At 48.8% G+C, this 25,703-nt stretch overlaps 11 protein-coding genes across 11 annotated transcripts; 5 read left to right on the top strand and 6 right to left on the bottom strand.

Moving 5' to 3' along the window:
* Positions 1 to 8: 8 nt before the first annotated feature.
* LACBIDRAFT_318821 (uncharacterized protein) lies at positions 9 to 485 on the top strand (the record flags this gene model as incomplete). The annotated part of the gene is made up of 2 exons (XM_001879910.1): positions 9 to 21; positions 82 to 485. The coding sequence occupies 2 exons, from the start codon at positions 9 to 11 to the stop codon at positions 483 to 485; spliced, it is 417 nt and encodes a 138-aa protein (XP_001879945.1).
* Positions 486 to 3,888: 3,403 nt separating this feature from the next.
* Positions 3,889 to 4,607, bottom strand: LACBIDRAFT_318820 (uncharacterized protein). The gene is made up of 3 exons (XM_001879656.1): positions 4,412 to 4,607; positions 4,238 to 4,348; positions 3,889 to 4,170 (listed from the first exon to the last, which is right to left on the bottom strand). Exons 1-2 carry the CDS (start codon positions 4,551 to 4,553, stop codon positions 4,314 to 4,316), a joined length of 177 nt encoding a protein of 58 aa, XP_001879691.1. The 5' UTR covers positions 4,554 to 4,607; the 3' UTR covers positions 3,889 to 4,170; positions 4,238 to 4,313.
* Positions 4,608 to 5,104: 497 nt separating this feature from the next.
* Positions 5,105 to 6,610, top strand: LACBIDRAFT_293843 (uncharacterized protein; the record flags this gene model as incomplete). Its single annotated transcript, XM_001879909.1, has 10 exons — positions 5,105 to 5,184; positions 5,254 to 5,283; positions 5,344 to 5,390; positions 5,440 to 5,453; positions 5,504 to 5,567; positions 5,619 to 5,703; positions 5,756 to 5,779; positions 5,826 to 6,046; positions 6,101 to 6,278; positions 6,545 to 6,610. The coding sequence occupies exons 1-10, from the start codon at positions 5,110 to 5,112 to the stop codon at positions 6,608 to 6,610; spliced, it is 804 nt and encodes a 267-aa protein (XP_001879944.1). The 5' UTR covers positions 5,105 to 5,109.
* A 1,679-nt stretch (positions 6,611 to 8,289) lies between these two features.
* Positions 8,290 to 9,684, bottom strand: LACBIDRAFT_293842 (uncharacterized protein; the record flags this gene model as incomplete). The annotated part of the gene is made up of 1 exon (XM_001879655.1): positions 8,290 to 9,684. The coding sequence occupies one exon, from the start codon at positions 9,682 to 9,684 to the stop codon at positions 8,290 to 8,292; it is 1,395 nt and encodes a 464-aa protein (XP_001879690.1).
* Positions 9,685 to 12,860: 3,176 nt separating this feature from the next.
* On the top strand, positions 12,861 to 16,457 carry LACBIDRAFT_184382 (ornithine-oxo-acid aminotransferase). The gene is made up of 15 exons (XM_001879908.1): positions 12,861 to 12,903; positions 13,025 to 13,158; positions 13,582 to 13,951; positions 13,982 to 14,287; positions 14,534 to 14,578; positions 14,638 to 14,688; positions 14,749 to 14,761; positions 14,819 to 15,105; positions 15,158 to 15,346; positions 15,395 to 15,485; positions 15,538 to 15,628; positions 15,679 to 15,760; positions 15,815 to 16,081; positions 16,130 to 16,220; positions 16,280 to 16,457. The coding sequence occupies exons 4-15, from the start codon at positions 14,127 to 14,129 to the stop codon at positions 16,340 to 16,342; spliced, it is 1,431 nt and encodes a 476-aa protein (XP_001879943.1). The 5' UTR covers positions 12,861 to 12,903; positions 13,025 to 13,158; positions 13,582 to 13,951; positions 13,982 to 14,126; the 3' UTR covers positions 16,343 to 16,457.
* A 274-nt stretch (positions 16,458 to 16,731) lies between these two features.
* LACBIDRAFT_326056 (uncharacterized protein) lies at positions 16,732 to 17,243 on the bottom strand (the record flags this gene model as incomplete). The annotated part of the gene is made up of 3 exons (XM_001879654.1): positions 16,732 to 16,775; positions 16,835 to 17,081; positions 17,139 to 17,243. 3 exons carry the CDS (start codon positions 17,241 to 17,243, stop codon positions 16,732 to 16,734), a joined length of 396 nt encoding a protein of 131 aa, XP_001879689.1.
* Positions 17,244 to 17,398: 155 nt separating this feature from the next.
* Positions 17,399 to 18,346, top strand: LACBIDRAFT_318814 (uncharacterized protein; the record flags this gene model as incomplete). Its single annotated transcript, XM_001879907.1, has 7 exons — positions 17,399 to 17,414; positions 17,464 to 17,503; positions 17,563 to 17,625; positions 17,685 to 17,966; positions 18,020 to 18,062; positions 18,120 to 18,228; positions 18,288 to 18,346. The coding sequence occupies 7 exons, from the start codon at positions 17,399 to 17,401 to the stop codon at positions 18,344 to 18,346; spliced, it is 612 nt and encodes a 203-aa protein (XP_001879942.1).
* A 447-nt stretch (positions 18,347 to 18,793) lies between these two features.
* On the bottom strand, positions 18,794 to 20,022 carry LACBIDRAFT_318813 (uncharacterized protein; the record flags this gene model as incomplete). Its single annotated transcript, XM_001879653.1, has 4 exons — positions 18,794 to 18,895; positions 18,951 to 19,196; positions 19,259 to 19,837; positions 19,894 to 20,022. The coding sequence occupies 4 exons, from the start codon at positions 20,020 to 20,022 to the stop codon at positions 18,794 to 18,796; spliced, it is 1,056 nt and encodes a 351-aa protein (XP_001879688.1).
* Positions 20,023 to 20,340: 318 nt separating this feature from the next.
* On the bottom strand, positions 20,341 to 21,948 carry LACBIDRAFT_248749 (uncharacterized protein; the record flags this gene model as incomplete). The annotated part of the gene is made up of 8 exons (XM_001879652.1): positions 20,341 to 20,419; positions 20,470 to 20,613; positions 20,663 to 20,791; positions 20,848 to 20,929; positions 20,978 to 21,166; positions 21,293 to 21,413; positions 21,475 to 21,739; positions 21,788 to 21,948. The coding sequence occupies 8 exons, from the start codon at positions 21,946 to 21,948 to the stop codon at positions 20,341 to 20,343; spliced, it is 1,170 nt and encodes a 389-aa protein (XP_001879687.1).
* Positions 21,949 to 22,775: 827 nt separating this feature from the next.
* Positions 22,776 to 23,666, bottom strand: LACBIDRAFT_318811 (uncharacterized protein; the record flags this gene model as incomplete). Its single annotated transcript, XM_001879651.1, has 4 exons — positions 22,776 to 22,917; positions 22,976 to 23,014; positions 23,081 to 23,472; positions 23,538 to 23,666. 4 exons carry the CDS (start codon positions 23,664 to 23,666, stop codon positions 22,776 to 22,778), a joined length of 702 nt encoding a protein of 233 aa, XP_001879686.1.
* Positions 23,667 to 24,473: 807 nt separating this feature from the next.
* On the top strand, positions 24,474 to 25,328 carry LACBIDRAFT_318810 (uncharacterized protein; the record flags this gene model as incomplete). The annotated part of the gene is made up of 1 exon (XM_001879906.1): positions 24,474 to 25,328. The coding sequence occupies one exon, from the start codon at positions 24,474 to 24,476 to the stop codon at positions 25,326 to 25,328; it is 855 nt and encodes a 284-aa protein (XP_001879941.1).
* Positions 25,329 to 25,703: the final 375 nt, after the last annotated feature.

Here is a 25,703-nt window from a genome sequence, read left to right as displayed (position 1 = left end):
AACTTTACATGGGCGGGCCAGGTAGGTGATCGTTGATCCATTCGTCCTTCACCGACTTAACTGCCACTCAGACCTTCGGAGCTAATTTCGAATCCGACGGCCGCCCACAAGGCACCCTGGACGTACAAACTGAGCAATGCGATCAGACGGCGAATACATGTGCCGTTACAGTCCCCGCACCGGGCGTAGCTCTCGTTTTCCTCTCCCATGCCGCTCTGACGGAGGTTACCGACGCCGCTCCGTCCACCACATTCTCTACTACATTTTTAACAAAAACAGTAAATACCCTCACTATAGATCCGTCAGTGTTGGCGACGTCCAACGGACATGCGGCGATGCATGCCAACAAGGATAATCTTGGAAGCACGAGTAAGGGGAGTATTAGTGCAGCGGAGGTGACTGGGAGATTAGAGGGCGGTGCTTTGGTATTGTCAGCGATTGTTTTCGGAGCTTTGATGGTGGGAAGAGGGTTGGTTATGTGGTGAACTAGACAATCCAATAGTTATTATCGAACGAAACCAGGACTTATCATAATTGTGTACGTACTTAGTTGTATATATACTCTGTTTATGCTAGTGTGGCGGGAATTAGGCTCTTGTAATTTGCAGCTGCAAATTTGCCCTGCAAATTTGCGCTAATTTGCTGATCAAAGCTACAAGCCCGAAACCAGCATGCAAATTAGGGCAAATTAGCGAGGTCTTGAGTGAGAGAACAACGGCAGGTTTCGGCGTCATTTTCTGTTAATGGGCATGCTAATGGCTTCGTCGAGATCGATTTTGAGCGACGTCTGTGAATTCGAGGAGTAACTCGGGATTTTGCTCACAAACTCAATCATGTAAAACCTACTTTGAAAGTCGTTCCATACGCCCGCCGTCAAATGTGCACCTAAAGAAATTCTTTAGACTCAAACAGCACGCAAGTAGTCATCAGTAAATAAGTTCCCTCCTCGCCATCGTTGATCCCCCCGTGCAGTTACTTGTGCACATAACAAAAAAGTTGGTCAAGCAGACCCTAATTTGCGTGAATTAGCTAATTTGCCCTATTTTGCGGGGCTAATTTGCGCAAATTAGCCGGGCTCCCGGGGGCTGCGCCCCCGGACCCCTACCTGCAAATTTGCCGAAATTTAGGGTGCAAATTAGGGCCTCTTTGAGGCCCAAGCAAATTTGCTTGGGAGAATTAGGGTATGGGGCTATTTCCCGCCACACTAGTTTATGCAGAGAACACCAGGCATGGTTTCGGCCGGCGCCATTGTTGTGGCCTTGAAGACAAATGAGTAAAGTTTCTTGAGTACGCTGATTGAACTCTGTAGGTGTATTCGCTTCCACCCCCGCGTAGCGTTTGAGCGGCCGCAGTGAGCCTGCGCCTGGGTTCTTTGGCTGTCTTGAATTTTCAAAACTTGGGAAATGAGGACAGCACCCTGCCTAGCGACAAACCTCCCCTCAAAGTTCTCGCTCGGCGGCGGAGAGGGGTAGATACTCGTTTCGATTCGAGCCTGGAAATTGAGACATTGAGTAAACTGCGTCGGTGCGGCAAAAATTATCGTCGGCGCGTTATCACCCCTAAACGCGCCGTGACTAATCACGTGGTTTGGTGTTGAACGCCTGTCACTAGTCACAAGATTTGTGTTTTCTCCATGCAGCTCGAGTTCAAGTTGACCTCGAGGCCAGCTACTTTGCATGTTATGGCTTGCTATTACCCTCCCAATTATCGGCGGGTCATACTTCAATTCCACCAGGTAGGCATGGCAGAGCCCCTCTTGCCCACCAACCAGTCGCTAAGAGTAAAACTTGTAGTTGACTTGTAGTTTAGAATCGCAATGGGATCGAACCGCCCAACTTGAAGAACAGCCCGGCACCCAACCAGCGCAACATTCATTTTTTTTTCAGTGTTCTCCCTCCCCACGTTATCTTCTTTCCCCTTATTCTATGGCATGGAAGAGCCCCTGACAAAATCCATTGATTGGAATACTAACGCTATTCCTTGTATTCTTGCATAAAATTGGCCATTGCGGTCGTGAAGCATGTGAGTAGACATTATATTTTCTGCCGCTGTCATACTTATCGTTGTTGAGATTGGAGAAAAAACAATTCCAAAAATACGGTAAAGACCGATTATCAACTCACACCAATCACAGAATCAACTTTCTTTGCTGCTCATGAAGCTTGTTGACCAGGACCACGACGATCAGTGTCATGCACTTTCTTCTTGAACTCACGAAGGGAGTCTAGGAGTTGCCAACGTTTTCATTGTTTGCAATTCATCTCTGTGCATGAGTTTCTTGTTGACGAACCGAAGCAGATGGGCGTGCCGAGCATAGTTATTGACGCTCTGTAATCCTGGGCCAGGTCTTTTCACAGGAGTTTTCGACCTCGAATCTTGAACGTTGACCCGCCAGGGATCACTGGATCCTTCGTGTCCACTTACACCCTTTGATCTCGAACTTATCCCTCCAGAAGCTTTGTACCGGAGTGTATTAACGGATCTCTCTAGCCTCTGACCGCCCAGTTTCTGGCTTTCTACTGGTGTTCTTCTGTCACCTGACAGTTATGATTGGGAAATGCTAGAGCCGCCGCAGCTCGTGTTCTTTTTGGTTACGACACCTCATGATGAGCCGTTCCCAGATTCAAATAATGTTGGGACGTACATCTCAGTGTATGTCCGCGAACGGTATATGATCAACTTTCCTTGGTGAAAACTGTTGGGTTCGGGTTCAGTCAATATGCATCAGTGTCGTTCGCTTAAATATGTCTATTTCAGGATAAGAATCGACATGTGTTTTGGCCAATCTACTGGGTGTATTGAATTGCCGATTCTTTATCAAGGGATAGGCTTTAAGATCCAAGAGACCATACCACTCTCCTCCGCTCCCTCCACCCAAGGTGATGGCTATTCCGCTTCTGTTGACAAGGCCAGTATGGGCAAATGATTATTCTCAAATAACCACAGGCAAGAATTCGCGCATCCTCCATGATTTCTTATCCACCCTCGGATGTACTATGTTTTCAGTTAGTTGGTTCATTGTTATCCGTAATCATGCTCATACTCAAACATGATTGTGTCATAATCTGAAGTTCACTTCCTTCCCGCGGCCTTTCATTCAAGAACAATATTATACGCGCTGTTTTAAATCGCGAGAATAAGCCACTCATTTTCCCATCTCATTTTGTGAGTAGGAGGCTCAAACTTCATGAAATCACTCAACGTACTAAGTGTAGCGATGAGATGCCTTGGCCGCTAAATGCTACATACTTTTGTGCCGCGGCGCTTCAGGTTAAGGACACCGTGGCCAAGTATCATGAGAATTGTATCTCGTGAAGCAGCCTCGTGCGCATGATGACTGCCGCGTTCTGGGAATGAACGAAGTAAGATGATGTGTTATGCACACCAAGTTACTGAAGTAGATATCAGGTTTTGAGAAGGTCATCTCAATCCCTGTGGATTCAAAGACTGCTTTTGGCAGTTTAAAATAATACTGGCTTCCCGGTATCTGTCGCGAGTCCCAATAATCGAGCAGAAATCTTTTTTTGGAAGCGCTGGTCGAGCTTTCACGCGCAGAGTACCCTAATGCCTTTATTTTGAGTTGTCAGTGCCACGCCAGTTTCCCAGTCCCCAATTAATTATGGCACTTTCCGACGACGATTGACAAAACGTGGGCGACTTGGGACTGAACTCCGTCTACTCCTTCCGAACATTATATACATGAAAAATAGGGTCGTCATGTAGGTTCCCTGGCAATGAACTGGAGGGTGCTCTACTTTTTCGACCGATATAATTTTTGCGGGCAAGGGAAGGGTATAAAGCTCGCGACCATAGCTCTCACCAAAGGCAGGACAAGTTCACTCCTATATCCTTTACTCTCTATTCTTGCACACATTTATCCTCCATGTCTTCTGCTCGTGCCGACCTAGAAGTGAGGTCGTCGTTATAATAAAATTCACCGCGACTCACAACGAATCAGACCAATTATAACGGTTACAAGGAAGGATACTCCCAGTTCGACGGGACGCCACTGGCACGAACCCCTCGACGTACACCCATGGCATGTGTATTCTGCAGAGGTTAGGCTAAATGTCTCCGCTCCTTTAACACCATTGAATTTATGTGCATCTCAGGCCGAAAAATGAAGTGCGACGGAGTCCGGCCGTCGTGTGCAAACTGTGATCGTCGTAGCTACCCGTGTCAATACACACCGGTGTGAGTACTCAGTGATTTATAGCAGGAATGCTTCTCCACTCACCATGCTTCTCAGTACCACTCAGAAAGAGGCGTTCTCCCCGAATACCAGTTCCACAACGAGTTCTAGTTGAAGTTTCTCATCGTTCCCCTCGCCCTATGCCGCGTATTGAATCTAAAGTATCGTAAATTCTCAGCGTTAGTACTAGATGTTGTCATTATTCAAAATAGAAGTTGCCTGTAGTTCCGCCAGTCCGTCCTAGCGGCAAAAGGTGGCCATTTTTATGATCCCTATTAGGGACGATGATTAGGCTGTGGTTATGTGCGGTATAGCTGCACGTTTCCGGAGTAGGTAGCTTGAGTTCCTTGCGGGAAACCATCGGACCACGTTCAAAATCAACCTGGCGTTAAACAGTCAACTCTATTTGCTCAAGTAAACATAAAAAAACGGTTCTCATTTGGAAGTTCACAACCGAAAAAAGTAGAATCTTGGTCCATTCGGTGGCGAAATTATATGTAGTTTCTTGGGGTCGATGAAGGGTTTGAAGGGTATGACACAAACCCTTGTACTGTTGCCCGGTTCCGTGATAAATCCGTCACGGAGCCTGAGGGCTGAGCATTCTTAGAGATCTCGACTCCACGCCTAGTGAGCATGTCACAGCAACACCTGGTAAGCTCCACTTTGAGGTCGATTATCATCGTAGACGAGCTCGAAAGCGTCAGCTTTCAACAAGATATGAGGCCTAGAGACAACGAAGATCAGTGATTATCGATTAGGTATGGGCCGTATGGCATTGTGACTGTCTCCGAGTCTGTGTCGAATTCGAAAGTAAAAGTCATTCAATGTTACGCGCTTCCCACGGTATTCATCTTGAACCTCTAAAACTGCTCACCACGATTCAAACGGCATACTCAGCTACCTATTGATCAAAAGAAATGGGCGCCGTTTTCGACTTGTCAAATTACCGCATCAGTGGACATGATACTTTCTATATTCCCAACTTCATTACTGTGCGTTGACCCTCCACCGTGCCATTACCCAAGTCCCTTCTCAAGTTGCACCATTCACGTCTATCATAGTGCGAAGAAGAACTTTATTTGATACGAAAGGTAATCTCTTTCTCAACGTCTTCGACCATGGTCGCTGGACAGTGCGCCTCCTGGAATTAGGTCAATGAGACGCCTCAACACAAGTGGAAAAAGTTAGCGAACAGACGGTCCGAGGAATAGCTTGCGATTCAGTGCCTTCTATTGAATGTCCGTTAGGCTTCAAATATGGGGTTTGTTTTCTACGTTTAACGAGAGCAGTCTGTCAATGATGGAAAGTTAGGGGGGGAGATCACGCCGAAAGGTGTACTTCTTGCTGAACCCTTACCCGCTTTTATCGACAATTAGTCCATCTGTTCCCCTTTCTTTTGCGATTTCTGGCTGAAGCTCTTTTCAAGCCCTGATATCATATCACGTATTAAAGCTACTGGAGCGTTCGCGGACTCACCTCACGGCATGCCCAATCATGTTATTTTAAACGAGGTTCATAATCCCCTGTTCTTCTACTTATCGCCACAACTCACATTTTTTCAAGTACCTTCCAGGACAAGGAATCATGGTATAAATTTATTAAACAAATCGCGTCTGTTATTTATGCCGTTCAGCCCCATGAAGACGGACCCAGATATCATCCTGTGGTAGCAACCGTTTCGTTGGGATCTCATTCGGTTTTCAATTATTATCAATATGAACAAGAAGACGCCATTACCACCGTATCGCGCGGAGAAGGTCGAACCATCAACATGAACCCAACTTTATCGCTGCTCCTGGAGCCACGGAGTCTCGTCATCTCGTGCGGTGACAAATATACGTCTCATTTACATGGGTGAGCTTATTTTGAGTTGTCTACTCATCATGTTCCAACCCTTTTGATCAACAGCATTCAGGCCGTCCAGGAGGACCTGATCAGCTCTGAAAATCCCGAGGAGATGTTACCAAAAATTATCCCAGTGAGAATTGCAAATTTGGAACTACTTCAAGACGAAGGTATCAAAAGTTCCATTGAAAGAGGAGAAATTTTGAGACGAAGCGTGAGGTACAGCCTGACCTGCCGCGACGTAGGTCGAGTTGCTAATTTGCGTCGTTAAATGTAAATGACCCTCGGCGGAACTTCCTGTTTGACCCATTTTTTTCAAAATGGTCCGCTTGGGGCGAGAGCAACCTCCGAGAAAGCTAATGCGCTAGTCCTACTCGCGAGAGTGTGCGAAAACACAGGTGTAGCTCCGCAGAAGGTCCGATCCCGACCTGACCCCAAACGAAGCCGTCCGTTTTTCTTGGGATGTGTTCAAGATGTGTTACCTGTAAACTAACTACCCCTGCCAAGCATTTTGGAAAGGCTGCCGATTCTCGAACGGTGAACCGATGTTCGTGCTTTTGGAGCGGCAAATGATGATAGGCTTATCTGTCAATTCATACATTCCCCTGCACTGCATGCTAGCTTCTTCAAGGCAATGTCGTATGATCATATCGTCTTCACGTCAATGCTGTGAGCCGAAGAAGCCCGTTTTTTGTTTCAGCCGTTACTTTGCGGATGAGCTGCAGGTGGACGAAGCGGTTGCAAGGCAGGGTTTCAAATAAAATGTGGTCGGATCCAGGACATGCCTGTGTGTCAGAGTCCACGGGTCTTCGCCGGTCAATTAATGCCTCGGCAGAAAGCAACTTTGGGGGTGAATTTTTTCGAAAGTACATTCATTTTCCTTACCGCGAAGCGGCGGAAGAGACTCCTTATCATGGGTAAGATCTAACCAAACAAGATGCTCAGGCTGACCCTAACACGCACCGCCGTTGACATGAATAAAGGGTGTCCCTGTTCCTGTAAAATGCGGGGAACTCTTTCTTTCAGAGAGTCAGTGATATCCACTTAATAAGTATCTCCCAGTTGCCAAATTTCGGAACGGCGTGTTTGTAAAGGGGGTAGCTGAAAGACCGTAAGTAACCAGTATGTTCAATTTTCTCCGGATCCGCGAAGGGATGGAGTCATGTGGCTCCACGAGCATGGTAGTATCCCCTCCCGCGTTAGGCTCGACTACGCGCATACGCGCTGTCACGGAGGTCCTGGAAAACCTGAAGTTCCGCTGTTGTAAATTGGCCCCCGTTTCCTAGGGTGAACCTGAAATGGGCCATACGTCGGTCCGATCTGTTTCAATTCAAGCACTAGCCAGGGATTGGAAGAATACACCAATGTTTTCTAGTCCAACACTGATAAACGACCTCACCGTAGGGACGTAAATGGGCGGTGTGCATGGGGTGGCAATAATGAACCTCAACGATAACATTAATGTTGTTTCACGTCAGGGGGCAATAGGTACCTTAAGTCGAAGCATTGACTCTCGACATAAGAAGGGGCAAATGCCAGCCAATTTTCCGCAAAGAGTAGTGGAAGTACCGTAAGGTAATGCTGCGGCTTGCCCTAAATAAAGAATTATAAAGTTGGCTTTCCAACTTTTTTTTTTGCCAACCCTGCTTCATAAAATTGGACAAGCTTCTCGCTGGTAGCACTGAGCGCCTACTCGGCCTTCGTTCCGCTCCTTAATAGTGCCTTCGTTCTAGTTTCGACATTCAAGTTCAAATGAATCCGAATTCTCGGAATTCGCATCCAGTTCGCCGATTCGGGCCACCTTTCAGTTAAAACCTACTACCCCCCTCTTATTCACTCAAAACTCGGCGCATACTTCAGACCGAGTCACGAGTTGCTAAATAGGGGGAGAGCTATAGTGCATTTATTTCGGCCTGCCTCTTGATGGTAGACGTGGGCCTTACGAGGTGCTCAATATTGTGTATAGTGTACACCGGTACTAGTAGAAATTTTCTAGCGCTCAATATAAATAATGATTCATACCCATCGATGTCCGGTCAAGCTTGGATAAATTGAGTGGTACCTTTTCATAGAAATTCACTGGAGGAATTCAAGTTCCAAGTCAGTCTCTCATTTCAAGCAAAGCAAGTTGCGTCGTAAGTACGTTGGCAATAAAAATACACAGTTAAAGTTCTGCTTCATATTCTAATATACAGAGAGTCATATGGGCCGAGATCGCCAGGATCTCAACAGTGTCCAAATGTCTGTGAGATTTAATGCACTTCTACAGAGACCGCCCCCACTTCTCTCGCAAATTTTTGGAACGCCTGATCAATATCGTCGCCGGAGCCCAGCATCCGATGAAGCGCCCGACCAGTCTGCTCATAGTCGCACGCAAGGGAGTACATCCAGTACGCCAGATACGCACCGACGTGCCCAGCATCGGAGTTGTGCAGCGCGGCTAGCGTGCGGCCGGACGGGGGCTTATTCCCCGCAACGGCGCCGCTTTTAGCTTCAGCAGCTGCCAGCTCGCGATTGAACGCGTCATGCACAATTGGGCGTTCCTGACGCTGGGGTGATTTCCTGTCGGCAGACTCGGCATCGGTGAAGTGTTCGGACACTTCAAATGTCGGCACAGCGAATGCTTCCCATGGAACTGTGCCAGCACAGTCCCAATCCAGCACACCGACGATGTGTCCTGTTGCGTCGACGAGGATGTTCTCGCTGTGGAGATCCCCGTGGCGCATGGGGAACGGGCCCCGATCATCCCGCTCGTCAACGAGGGGCATCATAGCGGCGCGCCAGAGCGACGCAACAAAGCGTCTTTTAAGCTGTGCGCCGTCCGTGTTCGTGATGCCTTCTTCGATCACGTCCCCTGATTCCTCGTCCAGACCGGCGGCTATCGCTAGCTTCTCATACGCCTCTGCCTGAATGGCAAAGTACTCCTTCGCTGACTCGAAAGGACCCAGCCCAAAGTCAGCTCCGGGGCCGACTGACACGTGGCCCTGATCGTCAATGACGAAGGAGCCTATACGGTCAAAGGTTATCCTGCTGAGCTGCACGTGAATGTCCGCGATGTCGCGGAGGTAACGTTGTAGGATGGGCCGCTTGCTTTCGTCTCCTCCAAGAGGGTCACCAGCCTTGCCTCCGCAACCAGTGGCACTGTCGGTGCTTAGCTCGTGAATTGCTATTCCGCAGTCTTCTATGGTCGTTCCGGTGATGGCTGTCATTAGAACGAATGCGGGGAAGTCGGGCCCTAGGGGGTTAGAGGGGGACGGGATGGGGTGGTAAGCGATGATTTCGGGAACGGGGATGGTGGTACGTTGTCGGACGAGGTGTAGGGCCGCCACTTCGTTCAAAATTTTGCGCTCAAGCTGAGCGGCAGTGTTGAAGTAGGCATCCATAGGACGCATGCCGAAGCGGATAATCCAGGATGTGTTATCGGAAAAGAGAACCTCGAAGACCGTGAAGGACTGGCCCCAGGTGTAGTGGTCTGTAAGGAGGCGGCACGCGAGTCTCTGAGGGTGTAGAGATGTGGCGTAGTTTGCTATGTGGGTGAAGTGGGGTTGAAGGAAGTCGAGCATGGAGGTTACTCGCCCTGCATACTCTGATTCCAGAACATCGAGAGATGCTTGGACATCTGGCCAGTTATCACTAATGGGTGGCATGTTGTGAATGATTTATGGTGGGTCAAGGATGTTGTTGGATGTAAATTTAATGTCACTCAGCGACGGTGGAGAAGTGAAAAATAATGATCACACAGTGAGGTAATGGTGGAGTAAGCTGTCTAAGGTGGAGAGGAGACGACAAAGCACAGCTGTCATGTTGAGGAGAGCCTGTCATTTGAGGCGTGTCCAAGGCGTGTCAGCATGCATAAACAGAGCCCCGGTCCACGACTCAATTCTCCATTTGATCAATCAGGAGCGCCGGCGAAAATCCTCACCTCCCTTGTTTAGTCCCCTTCACGTCGTCAAGTGCTTGAATAAAACAAAAGTGACACCCGTAGAGTGTCTAGCGCTACTCATTCTGGCCTCACGACGCGACAACTTATTATTCGTTCACCTTTTCTCTCGAGGAGCGTCTCGGCTTTTTCCTTGCTGCGCGCTATGAGGATACAGATCATCAAAGATTTACATATCTAATCCCCTTCAAGTCCGTTGAACAAATTTCCGACCAGTTTGCGCAGTTTTTGGCGTTCTACTTCCTACTCTTGAATTGGTGGTCGGCCGATGTCGACGTGAAGATTTCTCTGGTTCCGGAACCTGGGGCTATCCGATCTCTCCGCTTACTCCGTTGCCAGTGACATCGGCTCACTCTTTGTCATGAAAGTTTTGTTCAGTGACAGCCTTACAATCATTCATCCACAATCACCCACTGCCTGTCCTCCGGCGCTATGTTTTTCTCCGCCTTGGCGAGGTTTAATTGTAAGCGAGACGGAAAGGCGAAAACCTAGAGACAAGGTTGCTAAGAGGGTCACCGTGACTCCACTCGGAGTCGAGAGAGAAGCGCTTTCACAGAGAAAACTGGGCCGATACTTTTATTCTGTGGATCACAACGAGAACTTATGACCTCCTTTTCTCCCCACCCCTCGGTAAGGTGCGATCGAACCCTCAGAGGGTCAAACGTGTATGAACTTTGTCAATTTGCACGGGACAATTATGGACAGCGTTTCAACCCGGTTTCAGCAGGCATTTGGGAGGAGTTGATGAATGGCTCTTGCGATCACCAGGCCTCAGGTTGGCCTCGCCTACGGCCTGATCTTCTCTCCACACTTCCAGAGCCATAAACTTTGCATCTCAAGATTTTTATTGGGAGCCTGTACTTATACCTTAGGAATGAATAGCTTTAGATGAATCTTGCTGCTCCGAAGAATCCACCTTCACATAAAGAATTCTCATATTCACTGAAAAATAAATTCTGCCATAGCTCCTGAGGATTTTATTCTACAGCCGAGGCCGTGTAGCCTGCATACTTATATTCCAAATGGGCCAAATTTGAGAGCAAGAGAATAAGAATTGAGCGGACTGTAAGCCAAACTAAGCATAATTACGTAAACAAGGGTCTCCACCCACGCCAAGAAGAGTTTAAGCTAAGAGCTAAACCAAGTCTTGCCTTGCGCTCCTCTTCTGGCGCTGGGATTGACCATGGACGACCCCAAGCTCCCGGAATTCAGCAATGTTCTGGCTCCCCACGACCGCACCTGCTGCGGGGTCGTTGAGCACACTGCTATCGCGGTTCGAGAAAAGCGTTCCAGTCGCACCACCAAGCAACCTTGGATTGCCTTGAAGCTCATGGTCTTTGTTACGACTGGGATTTTGGGGTATACGTCGTACGTGTACATTGGGAGATTGTGTGTGCCCATAATACGGAAGCATTCTGGGGCACCAGCAGGTCGTGGAACTGGAGGTGAGTGCAGACTTGAATTTGTGGAATGGGACGCGTTGCATTATGGCCTGGCCAAGAAATTTGTCGGCCATACAAGACTTTGTCCCTTTTACATGCTCTACAGGACTCAGGTAACTGACAAAGCTCGGAAACAGTTGCCTTGCTGGTCGTCTATGCGATTCTACTGCTGTGGGTGGTTTGGGCATACCTCAAAGTGAACCTATGTCCTCTCCCCTCAAATCCTCGTTCCTCATCATTTTATAAAGGTTATTCTGACGCCTCCAGGTTTCGCTAAAGACGTAAAACACTCCAATCAATCGTTCATAAACAGGCCCAGTCTAACATTTCAATCCAGTACATTCCCAAATCTCCCAAACCTCTCTTACCACCCGCGAATTCTCTCCGACTATCTTGGCGATCTGGGTCTCCAGACGTGGAGTTTATCGGAGAACCCACGCAAACTCTGAGCAGGCATCAAACACAGCCTTCGCTTTCCGCAGCGAGTCAAAGCCATTACCCCATCGGCGGCATCGGAGGACCTTCATACGAGGATATGCTTATGTCTCCGCGGAAAAGCAGCAGCGTCCGGTATTCATCAGGCGAAATGGACAACGGAGCGAGGTTGCCGATGCCTGTGGTTAAGCAGGAGGAGGAGGAGGGGTCGGTGAAGGAGAAGGAGGCGAAGTCGCATTCGGCAGCTGGCGTGCGTGATGTCACCCCAAAGACTAGTATGAATGGGGAAGCGACACTTGCTGGAAACTCGGTCGGAGAACCGCAGTCGAAGGATATGAGTAGGAAGGCCAGTCGAAGTAGCCGGAAAAGGCCATTGACGCATATCACGCGTCGGCCGCCAATGACTGCGGTTTTGCTCCCTGCGCACCGGTATTGTTCTCTGGATGAGATTGTTAAACCGTACCGGGCGCACCACTGTCGGGCTTGTGGGACTGTGAGTCTAACTGCCTCCTTATAATTTCTCTTTCATTGACTCCAGAACCTAGTGTGTGCTGAAATATGATCATCACTGTCCTTGTATGTTGCATCGCGTTCTTATGGTCCTTCAACGATCATGATGTTGTCTAGGGATAGGCCAATGCGTCGGGGCGCGTAACCACAAGGTATGCTACTTCCATTCTTACTCTACTCTTTTTCGAAGAAAATAATTGTGCAGTTCTTCCTCAACTTTTGTCAAGCGGCCTTTGTCTTTTCGGCTTTTGTCTTCGCAACCCTCATCGTATACACCGTTCGGATGATGAAGTCGAGTTCTGATTTGGATCCGCAGATGATTGTCATCATTGCTCTGTATGTTTGGAAAATAACCCATGCACGAAATCTCATACCATTTACAGATCTGGTCTGTTTGCGCTGTTCACGAGTACGCTGGTGGTGAGCCATGTGCATATGATATTGAAAGGCCAGACAACGGTGGAGAGTATGAATATACGAAATATGAGGGAGAGAGAATCGGCTACCCTTCAGAGGGCCTATTCTTGGTGGGAGTTTGGGTATGTTCTCTTCTCTGTCGATTTTTTCCCTCCCTTTCGCAACTTTTGTTCCCGACTATCATTCATTTTCATCTCGCACCTTAACCTTCCTTGAAGGTGCTCATCAATCTGTTTCACGCAGTGCCAGAAGAAGAACTCTCAAAGAATGGGATCACGAATGGGGAGCCTTGTCCACTGAAGGCAACATCTGGTGGATGGGCAATCGGTGCGGGGAGTGGTTCAGCGTGATGGGCTCCAACGCGTTGGGATGGATTTGTGAGTGCTTTGCTATCATTTCTTTTCCTTCCTGCGTCCACCTCGTTCGTCATTGACACTCCTGATGTCCACCTCATCAGGATCAAGGGAACGGACCTTGGACGGCCGCCGCCCTGATGACTTGCACGATGAGGTCATGATTGATCGCTTGTTTTTGGTGACCGGACTGCAAAACTCTTTTTTGAGCGCATGGGGCTGGCATTTCTGCTCTTGGTTTCTCCCTTGAGAGGGGAGCGTCACCTGTTGCGTGTCATCCAGTTATCGATGACAGCATCGACGTCCTTCTTTTGGGGTTAGGATCTTTGAGGGTGGCCCGGTTATGTCGGGCCTCTCTACCGCTCAAGCGCTCAAGTCATTTCCCATCCTTTGGTGATATGGGGGGGTGGTAATCATTCAATGTCAATGCTTACTTCAATATTTCAGTTCCAATTGGAAGAACAGATGATGGCTTGTCGTATCCAGTGAATCCTCGGTTCGACGAGGACGGTCGCTGGCGAAAACGTGAAGAGTGGCCTGAGGCGTTACGATAACGACTTTTCTTGGACGAGATTTACAGGATATCATGGTGCACACGACCCCCATTGTAGACGTCACCTGGTTTATATATCGACCTTATCGGGTTGACAGGATTGTATACTGGTCTAGCTCTTTTTCGGTTCATCGTGGTTTTGATTTATGCTGGCTACCCAACACTCTGCTACTTACTACCACATATTGTACAATAGGAATTTTTGAATACATACCGATAGACCAAGCTTAATACACGGTGCTTTGGTTTACCCGTTTTCTCCGTTCGTAATTGACTATCCTGGCGTGGTTGACCCGGAAGGTACATCATACCCACGTGACCTTGACTAGCCGAATGGGTGGGCGGAGCATGGAGTATAAATGGGTCGCTCCCCGACGCCGCTCCTACCACCCACGATAGAAATTAAACCAGCCAATTTCAAACGACGCCAACGACAACGATGTCCCCAACCGCTACTGCCACCAACAGCCATGATTTCAAGGGCAACGGTACTCACTTGGCACCCCAAGCCAAAACTGTTGTTCTGAAACCGACGCCCGCCTCGCCCAAGATAACGTCGGCAGATGTGATTCACAAGGAACACAAGTATGGCGCGCACAAGTAAGTCGTCCATCGCCTCTGAACTGGTTTTAGGGTACCTTGTCGACGATGAACTCGTCCAACCCTCTCCAATAGACACCTTTGAACTACTGTTTATGTGTTTATGAACCATGAGCGGAAGGTCAAAACTGCATGGAGAGGAGGAATGTTACAAAAGGGCGCAGGATACCTGTATTCCCTTTCTCTTAATGCCATATCCTTTTATACCTGGAAGCTGACTTGTGATTGCGCTCTTTTGGCTATTAGTTACCACCCACTTCCTGTCGTTTTCGACTCCGCGAAAGGTGCCAAGTGAGTGGTTTACGCTGCGTGTTCAATGAAATCACGGTGCTGATGCGTTTATTCGTCAGGGTGTGGGATCCCGAGGGCAGGGAGTACATTGATATGCTTTCTGCGTATTCGTAAGCTCGCGGTTCTTGCCCTCGCGTCCGAAATTTCACCTGATGATTGCTTGCTTGTAGCGCGGTAAACCAGGTCCGACTCGTTTGCTTACAACCCTTTCATGTTAGCTCATGTACCGTATCCTCATAGGGACATTGCCATCCCCGCATAGTGGCGACGCTCGTTGAGCAGGCCCAACGGCTGACCCTCTCATCGAGGGCTTTCTATAACAGCGTCTTCGGACGCTTCGCCCAACAGATCACAGAGATGTTTGGGTACGACATGGTCCTACCAATGAACACAGGCGCAGAGGCAGTTGAGACTGCTGTCAAGCTTGCGAGGAAGTGGGCGTATATGAAGAAGGGCGTGCCGGATGGCAAGGCAATTGTTTTGAGTGTGGAGGGCAATTTCCATGGAAGAACTTTGGGCATAATTAGGTTGGCTAAGTTCTTCCTATCTATCTACCTTCTGATAGCGTTTCTGGTATAGTATGAGCACAGATCCGGAAAGTCGGGGTGGCTTTGGTCCATATCTGGAGGGTGTCGGTCCAACATTTGTGGATGGAGGGAAGACATCGACAATTCGCTATGGCGTCCTTGAGGATCTGGAGAGAGCGCTGGAATTGCATGGGAAGAATGTGGCGGCTTTCCTAGTGGAACCTATACAAGGGGAGGCAGGGTGCGTAAATCTTATTAAATCATCTTTACAGGAGCTGACCATGTGCAGGATTGTCGTCCCTGCGGATGGGTATCTACGAAGTGTACATGAACTTTGCAAGCGACACAATGTTTTACTCATCTGTGATGAGATTCAAACTGTATGCTAATTTTCTCATATCACTTCCAATCATTCATTCATGATATTCTTAGGGTCTTTGTCGAACGGGAAAGATGCTTGCATCGGAATATGACAACGTCAGGCCTGACATGGTTCTTCTTGGGAAAGCTCTTTCCGGCGGAGGTGCGTTCATCTTGTCGCATACTAGTTCGTCGGACTGACCATACCTGTAGTTTATCCCGTCTCCGCTGTTCTCGCCGATGCCAGCATTATGCTGTGCATCAAACCTGGTGAACACGGTAGCACGTATGGCGGGTACGTTGTAAAGCGACTGCTCGATCCATTCCTTTCTAATCGTCAATAATCCAGGAATCCTCTAGGCTGTGCTGTAGCAATGACAGCACTCAACGTTCTCGTTGACGAGAAGCTCGCTGATCGCGCAATGAGACTCGGGGAATACTTCCGCACAGCTGTGCGCGATTTGAACTCGCCGCTGGTTGCTGAAGTTCGCGGCCGCGGGCTGCTGAATGCTGTTGTCATTGACGAGACGAAGAGCAAGAAGGGCAGGACGGCATGGCAGCTCTGTCTTTTGTTGAAAAGCAGGGGGGTGTTGGCTAAGCCAACACATGTGAACATGTATGTTGTCACCTTATCTTTTGTATCATTGCTGATGTGCTTGGTTAGCGTTCGATTCGCACCCCCACTTGTCATTAAGGAGGCAGACCTGGCAAAGGCTGTAGCTATTATTGGAGAATGTCTCGCTGACCTCGATGAGGTACGTTTGATAGTCTCCTTTATCAGTCTGTGACCTGATAATGTGCTTTCCTCCCTCAGGTTGATGTCATCCCTGGAGATGATGAGGAGGAGAAAGGGCATACTGATACGTTGACACTTTGAGCCGTCTTTTCCCTTTTCTCTGCATTTTAAATATTTTATTTTATGTTGAGGGCTGAGAGCTGAATGTTGTAGTGTACCATACTCCCAATATACGTGCACTAGCTTGTCCGCGTTGAGAGCCTCGCAATGACCATGAGTAGAGTCGAAGTTGTGACTGAAACTCCCAATTGCGTGCCGCGCAGATGTGCTCTTCTTTCTTAAGAAAGGTGCAAGGAATGGGGAACTACGATCCAAGGGTCCTGTCCAGACATCTAGTAGTGGTCTTCCTGAAGGAATAGCGCGTCCGCGAATGAAATAATATCGGTACAGGGAGTGAAGGGGACTCGTAACATCTTTCATCGCGGCACTAACGTAGAAAAAAATTGATGTTTTCCTCATTCTAAATGTTTCTAGATACCAGAAGCAGCGGGAACAACGGCTTCCTCATCTCTGCCTGAGGAATGGGGAATGCTTTGAGTATACAGTTATGGGTTACGGCTGAAACAAACGCACCCTCATAGAACTTTTGCAAGAACGTCCTTTGAGGTCTTTGTTGAGGCTCCAACAAAATACCCATAACGTGGTCTATCTGTTTCCAGCAATTCATCGTCTCCTGATAATCTTGCCTGTCCTTCAACACCAACACGTCGATTGCTTTCGGGTCCGTTACGTAGCGGTTCCTCTCGAAACGCTGGCGGATAGCATGTCGTACATAAGCTGGGGATACGGGCAAAGAGTATATTGCGACGATTTCTGGGGTCTATGGGCTCGGAGTGAGCTTTCCTAGTTGGATGAAGATAAGTTCGCCAACACGCACCGATCGGTACCAGTCTCTGTACAGGGATAATACCCTACGCCGCCTCTCTGCGTTGTCGAGCGATGTTTTGGTTGACCTCGCTAGGCGCGCCGGTATGGTAGACATTCTGCAGGAAAGCTTGAGAGCGGAGAACGGTGTTTGGACTCGGGAGATTGCTTTCAAAGTCCGCTTGCCTACCGTCCCGATTTGGACTTGCCCGCTTTTGTGCATTCAAACGATCCTTATATCTCTTCCACCACCAATCTTTATCAAGAACAGCAATGGTTCGAGGAACTGGTAAGAATTTTTATGCTATATACATTCCAACTTGACCGATCTTTCGCAGGGAAATTTAAACAGAAGCGAGGAGGTGGCCGCAGCTTCAGGTACGTTATCATAAAGTATTTTGACTCGGACAAAGAGCTCATTTGCGAAAAAATTATAGTAAGAACATGACCCTCGATGAGAATGGTACTGCTGTCGGCGAACGGACAAGGACTGGGCGCAGGTGAATAAGATCTTGCGCTAATCGTATATGAATCTGTGGCGTTAATCCATCGTGATCAGGGGTGCACAAGAGGAAGAAGGCGACTCTAGTGAGGAGTCTGAAGAGGGTGAGGAGGAGTCTGAAGAAGAATCTGAAGAGGAGGAGGAGGAGGAGGAGGAGGAGGGAAACCCAGCTCAACAGGAGCTCAGTCGGACGGAGAGGCGTGAACTGAAGAAGAAGCAGGCCGCGGAGAAACAGAAGATCGCAGAGGAGGACCCGGATTTTATCAATCCCAACCATGTCGAGAAGAAACTGAACATCTCTGATCTTTCCGCCCCAAGGGAACTATCACGACGAGAGAGGTGGGCTTTCTCTTTCCTTAACTTTCAAGTTACTTTGCTGACTTCGTTTTCAGGGAGCAGAAAGAGAAACAGGATGCGAAAGATCGTTACTGGAAAGTACGAGCCGTGTTCACCCAATTTCTCATGACGTTCTTCCTCACCCTGCTGTCATAGCTTCACGTACAAGGAAAGACGGATGAGGCCAAGGCTGACCTATCACGGCTGGCCAAAGTTCGTGCGGAACGCGAGGCTGCCCAAGCGAAGAGGAAGGCTGAAACCGAGGGTTAGTTTCTTCTTGCTTTCATGTTCTTGTCATCCGTCTTATTTCATTTATTTCACAAGCGAAAGCCAAGGAAATCGAGGCAAAGAAGCAGGCTCAGCTGGGTAAACGTGGAGCTTGACACCATAGACGGACGACGGACGCCTTACGCTAGATTTTCCGGCCAGGCGAGATCGGCTTTCGTGGTAGAATGTACGAACAAGGCTGGCAGATTGTTAATGTCATACATGTACAACAACATTCACACTTCAATTTCCCACAAAGGACTCATAACCCAGGGAGCAGAGCACTCCATACTGACCATAACGCAAATTGGCCGGTACTATGACGTCCGTCGTATAGAGCTATCAGTGACGTCTGTAATCCTGGGTTGTTTCGTGAAGTAAGGTAGCATGAGGCCGTCGAGCAGTTTGTCGATTACAATGTTTGGTGATGAAACCCGCCACACTGCCATTCTTTTCACAATGGCATGGAGGGGTGTGGAGTACAGCGCTCGTGATGAAAAATATTATGTCAATATTAGCACAGAATTATAGTACAAGATAGGTTACATGTAAAAAGTGATAACCTAGGAGACTTCCTCCATATCCTCATCTTCGTCGTCGTCGTCATCTTCGTCCTCCATCTTTGTATCCCCCGGAAGTGGTCCCGGAACATTTTCACCCTTCATCTGAAAATACAAAGTAAGAATTGCTTTAGAGAGGAAAGGGCCTGAATCCACTCACGCCTTCGTCCTTGTAGTTCTCCTTCAATTCAAAGAAACCGCTATGTTCACCACTCCGATGAAGGAACGCGACCTCTGACAATACTTCTTTCAGATACGCTTCCGGTTGTTGAGTTTTTTCTCGCAGAGGACGTATACCCCAGTGTGGTGTTTCGCGGAAGAGCGAGAAGATTTGGTCCAAAAGTTGGTTCCTAGGCATACGAGCCATACGCTCGAAAGTTCCTTTCGGCTGTTTAGGCTTGACTTTCTGTAAAGCACCAGTCAAGCCTCTGACATGGCCAACGACGAGGAAAAAACGAGACGACGTACGATAAGGTCACCAAACGCAGCACCAGCGCCAACACCCACCCCACTGCTCAGTCTGTTAACACCACCTCTGCCGCCTGGAACGCCAGCGTCCTCAATCATCCTGATCTGCCGCACCGGGGTGTTATACTTCTTATGTCGCTCCTTCATCTGCTTTCTGTATGTCTGGCTAAACGCTGGTCGAAGATTGCACTCATGTTTGATCCTTCCAGTGAGCACCGTCGTCCGCGCACGAGAATTAACCGTAGCAGCCGCAGCGCTGGTGGAAACACTCAGAGATGGGTCCTTCGGGCGCTCGGCAACGACAATTTGGTTCTCGACGTTGTCGTGCACCATGTCGAGCTCGTAGCAATCTGGCTCCGCACCCGTTGTCGGGTAATATGTCGTTGTCTGAAAAAGCGGTCGATTAGGGTTATACGGGAGCGGCGCGTTGGGGGTATTGGGGTTGATGTTGGGTGGTAAGAACAAGATAATGCGTGGCCTGCCGGTTGTTGGATCGTTGTTCGTGTAAACTCGCAGCGTCGCCAAATGGGCGTCTTCAACGTTTACAGATGCCCAGCGTTCCATGAGAAACTTTGGGATCTGACGGGCACAAAAAATTCAGGAAATAAGGGGGCGTGTGTTGGTGGATGATAAACCTTGACGAGCCAAACTTTTCCATTGCCTTGATCTAGCATGAGGTGCTCATCTGGGTCGGGCTGAGCATCTTCATCATTCCCAGTCTCGGCATCGAAGGGCTTTCTTTCATCGTCCTGGGCCACGTCCATGACGGTGAGGTGGGGTCAAAGAAACAAGACCGTCACGCACGTGACAAAGTGCTCTCGCTGGATTTGCTCTGGATCCTCAGCTACAGCTTCATCGTACACATGAAGACGACCTTATGGCGAACAATTGTACATGTACTGGTAAAACATCGACAAGAAGACGACTAGTTCATAATGTTATGTTACAGTTTCAACTCGAACCAAAATTGCATGAATCGCAAACGCTGCCGCAAGCGCTGCCGTCACGGCAAGCGTGAAAAGTCATCCGGGGAACTCGACTAGCGAAAAAATGAACAGCATATTTACCTGAGAGTGACTTACTCAATCACTGATGCCTTGAATCAGAAATTCAGCAGCTTTGGAGCGTGGCTTGATTGTGCAGTTGAAAAGTACGGGATATCTGTAAGGGAATGAACGGATACTCGTGGACTATATAGAAAGAAAACATACGACAGAAGCCCGCTTGTGTAATTCACCACAAGCTGATTAGGCTTTCCGGATTCATCAACTGGCGCATTAATATTATATACCGCCAAGACAGACGAGACGATAGAATATAGAGAATTATCGCTCAGGTACCTCCCAGGACACATCCTAGAACCCAGCTATGAATGACTTACTTCGATGCCATTTTCTCACTCACCTCCTGTCGAACCCGAAAGCTGCAACTCCTGGATCCCTAACGCTTGGGTCTATTTGACCGTCTTTGAGATAGCGCTCCGGCCTAAATTCTTCAGGGCCCTCGAATACTTCGGGATCATGCAAGATTGACCTATACACAACGTTTCAATACTAAAAGTTTTTTTCCCCCATAGGTGAAAAACGGACCATGCAGCTCCGATGACAGCAGTACCTTTCGGAATAAAGTATCCATCATACTCATCATCCTCAGTAGCCATGTGTGCAAAACCTGCCATGATGAACAGCTGGAGGAGAACTTGAGGAGGAAATCTCTTACCGAGGGGAAGAACCAATTGCCAACACATCATTTCCTTGATTATTGCATTTATGTATGGCAGGTAAGGGTGGTCGTTAAAGTCTGGAAGGCGATTTATTCCGACGACTGCATCGATTTCCGCCTGTGCCTTTCGCAAGACTTCCGGATACATCGCCATGGCCAAAAAAAACTTTGAGTGGTTAAAACCGTCTATTAAGAGCGAGTCGCGTCAAAAGAAAATTCGGAGAAAGTCTGAAGGACAGTAGTATCGGCTCCAGCTATCCTCTAGGTGATCGACAACGTGAGTTCAGATCCAAAAATCTGATTGCTCACCACTGTATGCTATCGCAGCGGTATTTCGAGAGATAAGCTCTTCCTCCGCTTGGCCTAGTTCTTCATTTCCGGGAAATTCCTCCAACAAAGAGGTCAGAACACAAGGTATCGCTGTTCCCTCTGCCTAAAAACACAATGTTTAACTTGTCCAATTAGTGGCCAGTAACGTGGAATTGAGAGCCTACCATTTTTCTCTGTACAGTTTTGAAGGGTTGACCCACAGCTTCAGCATTTATGACGGCATGGTGAGCAGCCTTCCGCTTGAAACCAGCACCAGGAAACCAGCTTGGCACATATTTCAAGACCGGCAGCAGGTCCACCAAAAAAGTCCCCGGAATGCCAGCCTCGGCAACGCCTCGCAGGGCCTCCTCAGCCAAAGTGATATAGGGGTCGTTGGATTCCAAGACGGGTAGGCCGTAAGAGACACTCATAATAGTCGATGCAAAAGTGCTGAGAAGATGTTAGTCAGGCTATCGGATATGAATGATCACGGCTTACTGTCGGATGTGATGCATAAAATTTTGCGGTGTCGTGAGAAGCCGACGGAGTAAGGCTTGAGTTTCTTTCACCTGGATCGGTAGATATTTATGGATGGCGTTCGCGTGAAAATGTTCGTGAAATGCACGGCAGTGCCTTCGCCACTTAGTCCCGTAAGGCATATCTGGTATATCGAAATCTCAACCCATTCTATGTGGCAATTTAGCCTGCTTGGAAGAAAACATTTGGGCTGAGGGGAACGTACAGCTTCAACATAGGCATGATCAACCTGTCTGAGTAATTTGATGATCTCTTGTCTAATATCATTTACTCTTTTCAAGGATCCCAAAACTAGAAATGGTTGGCCGACAACCTCAAAGTATATGATGTCGCCTGGTAAATAAATTAGGCACGAGCGCACAATATTAACGCAGGGCGCACCATATTTCTTAAACATTTTATCGTAAGCTAGCCACGGTTTATCCCTCATTGATGGCACCTCCAACATGGCTCCCAGAATGGGGAGCCCCTTGGGACCTGGAGGATGGGGAAGGCGGTTGGGATTTGTTTCTTCGATCCGATATGCTTCAAGCCCCATAGACCAAACAGCAAGCCCGCGATAGTGAGGTATGGATGAAACTGGATCGTCTCCATCACACCCAAGACTGTAGTGCTGGGAAAGCCTGAAGCGGGTGGTATGTCGTACATGATAGTAGCACTGCGAATGTAGCATGGGGGTAGTGATTGCCTCAACTGGAGCTTGTCATGTTTTAGTTAAATATGGTCGACACATATCCCAGGGTTCAGAAAAACAGACCCATGATTGAGGGGCTGGTCATACTCCTTGTCGTTTCCGCTAAATCCGCCGGTGCCATCGGCGTGGACACAAGACTTCGTGTTGACGTCAGGACTGGCGTACGACGAGAAAATGCACACCCCACTGCGTGGTTCTTCCATGCGAGCAACACCACAAGCCAAGCGTCTACCTTAGACTCTTGAAGAACGGTACCTACTCCTCCTTCCCCAACCCTGTGCGTCCCCTCCAATGATCTCTAAGCAAAGGGGGGTCTGAAGGCGTGAAAGGCCTCCTGGGGCTCGCAAGGACGGTGGTGAGTAACTCGGGGACAGTCTCTGGTGTTACCCGTCCCAACCTGTATGTAAATATGTAAGTCAGAAACTGGAACGAAGAAAAGCAACATGCGGACGTGCCATTCGCCGTGCGGAAAAACTAAAACGTTCGCAGCGTATCTGCGCAAGGAAAACCCTCAAAATCAGAGAACAAAAGAATGAGGAGAAAAAATCTTTAATACGCACTGGTGTCCACCAACATGCCCCACCTCCTCAATTCTCACCCTGTCCGCGCTGGCCCCCCTCTCCTTCACTTCCTTCTTCAAAGCACTAACAACCTTCCGACCCATGTCGCCGCACCTACAATCTCGCTCACCGTGCGTACACACGTACAGACGGATCTCCGTGTCCTCATGAGGACGACTCGGATGCAGACCCTCGGTGTGTTCCCTCAAGACGGCATACACACTATCCACGTCCTCCAACACAATGTTTTCGAGTTCCAAACGCCCACCCAAGGCCGAGAACGCAGTGGCTTCCTGAGGCGCGTCCGCACTATGATCTCCTCCTTCGAACTGACGATACCTCCCCACTTCGATGCGCGTAATTGTAAAGCGCGCTGCAGAGGCGTCGTCATCCTCGAGGGAAGCTTGGTAGGTGGTATTGGGGAGTGTAAGAAGATGTAGCTACGATGTGAAGCAACCGTGCCGTAGAGGGGCTTCTCCGCTGTCATTAGGTCCTGCTCAGATGATACCGCTGGCGCGGGTGTCTCCACTGTTGAACGCATGAACAGCGTCCGCGGAAAGGTTTGGAGACAGCGGCAAAGTCTCATCGCTGTTATTCGTAGCGAGTGTGGTGGGTGCAAAGTTGGCCTCAGTTTGTGCAATGGAGCGGGTGTTGACGAAGTCTCGGGGGTAGGCAAACAGAACGGAGGGGATAAGCTTTCGTACTAAGGAAGGTAGGTGCTGTAACCGGAAAGTCTCGAACTAACATACCTTCTAGGTCTTGAAATCGACAAGGTCGTTATTGGCACGTCTGGCGGCCAACGAATGTGGGCAAGAGTTGAGGTGGGGCGGAGGGTTTGGTGTCAATGAGTGATGGCCTCCCGTACACATACATATCTACAGTACGAGTAAGTTATTGTTGAGCCTGGCTGGGGTGGGATGAACTCGCACACCTTTTAAACAGCTAAACCGTTTAATGACAAAACCAAAGACAAGGTAAGCAAGCAGATTAAACTTTATAGCGATCCGCACCTTCAACTCGACCAACGCCGGCTATGTACCAGCAACGGTTGTCAATTTAAATAGGTGAGGCGAGTGGATTCATCTGGTGTGAGTGACTCTGCCAATGCTGTCGGCCCTGATAGTAAGTAAGCCAGGTTTGGTGGAGGATGCTAAGTACAACAACAATGCGGCTCGTTGGTGCCCAATCTAGACTCGGACCAGTCCCTCGACAGATTTGTCTCGGGACTGGTAGATTTGAACCGTATTCGAGTACAGTGCAGAAAATTCCCACGATTTAACGGGACTTAGACAGATTTCGGAATTCATGACTTACCACCTTCACTTGTGAACACTTCGCTGACATCCTCAAATACACATTTTTCACGGTCAAATCTATCCTATCTTAAGTTAACATGCCTGAGAAGCGACCGGCCTCTCAAGACGACCCATTTGCCGACGTGGATTCCGAGACAGAGACCGCAGGTCCAAGCACCCAAGCATTGCCATCCACACCCAGACGTCGCGGACAATCCGCTCCCGCAGCATCATCACCAATCAGTGTGATGAATCCCACACCTGTCAGACGAGGCCGTCCAATGAAGAAGGCACGCAAGTCTGGCCCAGCAACCGAGCCAAGACTGAGTGCTGCCGATCTGGAACAGCAGCAACGACTACGCCAGGAACAGCAGGAGCAACGGCAGCGCGAGATGGAGGCAGAGAAACAGCAATTGCGTGAGCAGGCCCGTCAACTTCGAGAGGAGACAAAAGAGCAGGAGAAGACGCGAAACGCGAAGGCGCTCCTTGACGTCATGAAGAAGGACACCGCAGACGGAGGCTACGGATTCAAGACGTTCAATGAGTTTATGACCGCTCTTATGGATTCCAAGGACCAGCAACTCTCTGCCTCAATGTCCCGCTTCTCAAACAAGCACGGCGGTGCTCTCATAGAGGCTCTGGCTCGACGTGCCCCAGATATAGCAGTGGATGCTGCAGTTGACACCTTGGCTGAGACGTTACAGAAGGAAGGTAAAGCGGTGAAGGAGATCTTTTCTCGGGGGTTCTACACATCAGTGTCAGAGCTTTTGAAAACGTTTTCGATGGAAACGCTCTCGCAAAAGTTGCAGGAGGCTGCACCAACAATCTGGAAGCTTCTAATGGAGATGTCTCTACCTCTCTACAAGCGGCAAGTAGTAGAAAAGCGCGTAGAAAAACGCAAGCGTCTTGCCGGACCCGGTTGGTACGTCAAGGATTGTGCTGCGTTTTTGTAAGATGTTTTGGCCCGTTTCGATCTGGAATGGGTGGAGGAATGGAATACCAAACGTCTCGCAAAGTCTTCGAGACGTTGAGGCAAGGCGATCAGGGTCCAAAACGATCTCTGGGCCAGACATCGCGTCGCAGGCTCACTCAAAGCTCAGCGAAATTTGGCTAAGTCCTCGTAATTCGTGGGAATTTTCTGTACTGTACTAGATCACACATCAAATCTTCCAGTCCCTACGGTAATCGATTGAACGACTGTCTTCAATTTACAAAAAGGGACTTGGCTCGAGTCTATGCCCAATCCTAAAGGGGAACAAAACCGGATGGTGGGACGGACTGAATAAAAAAATAAAAGACGACTATGGAGAGAGTGACAACAGAGGGAT

This window comes from Laccaria bicolor, genomic scaffold, assembly GCF_000143565.1.
Source record: "Laccaria bicolor S238N-H82 LACBIscaffold_9 genomic scaffold, whole genome shotgun sequence".
In the NCBI taxonomy this organism is placed as follows: domain Eukaryota; kingdom Fungi; phylum Basidiomycota; class Agaricomycetes; order Agaricales; family Hydnangiaceae; genus Laccaria; species Laccaria bicolor.
The sequence above is the reverse complement of the archived record's forward strand: the minus strand, read 5'-3'. Positions and strand labels throughout refer to the sequence as shown.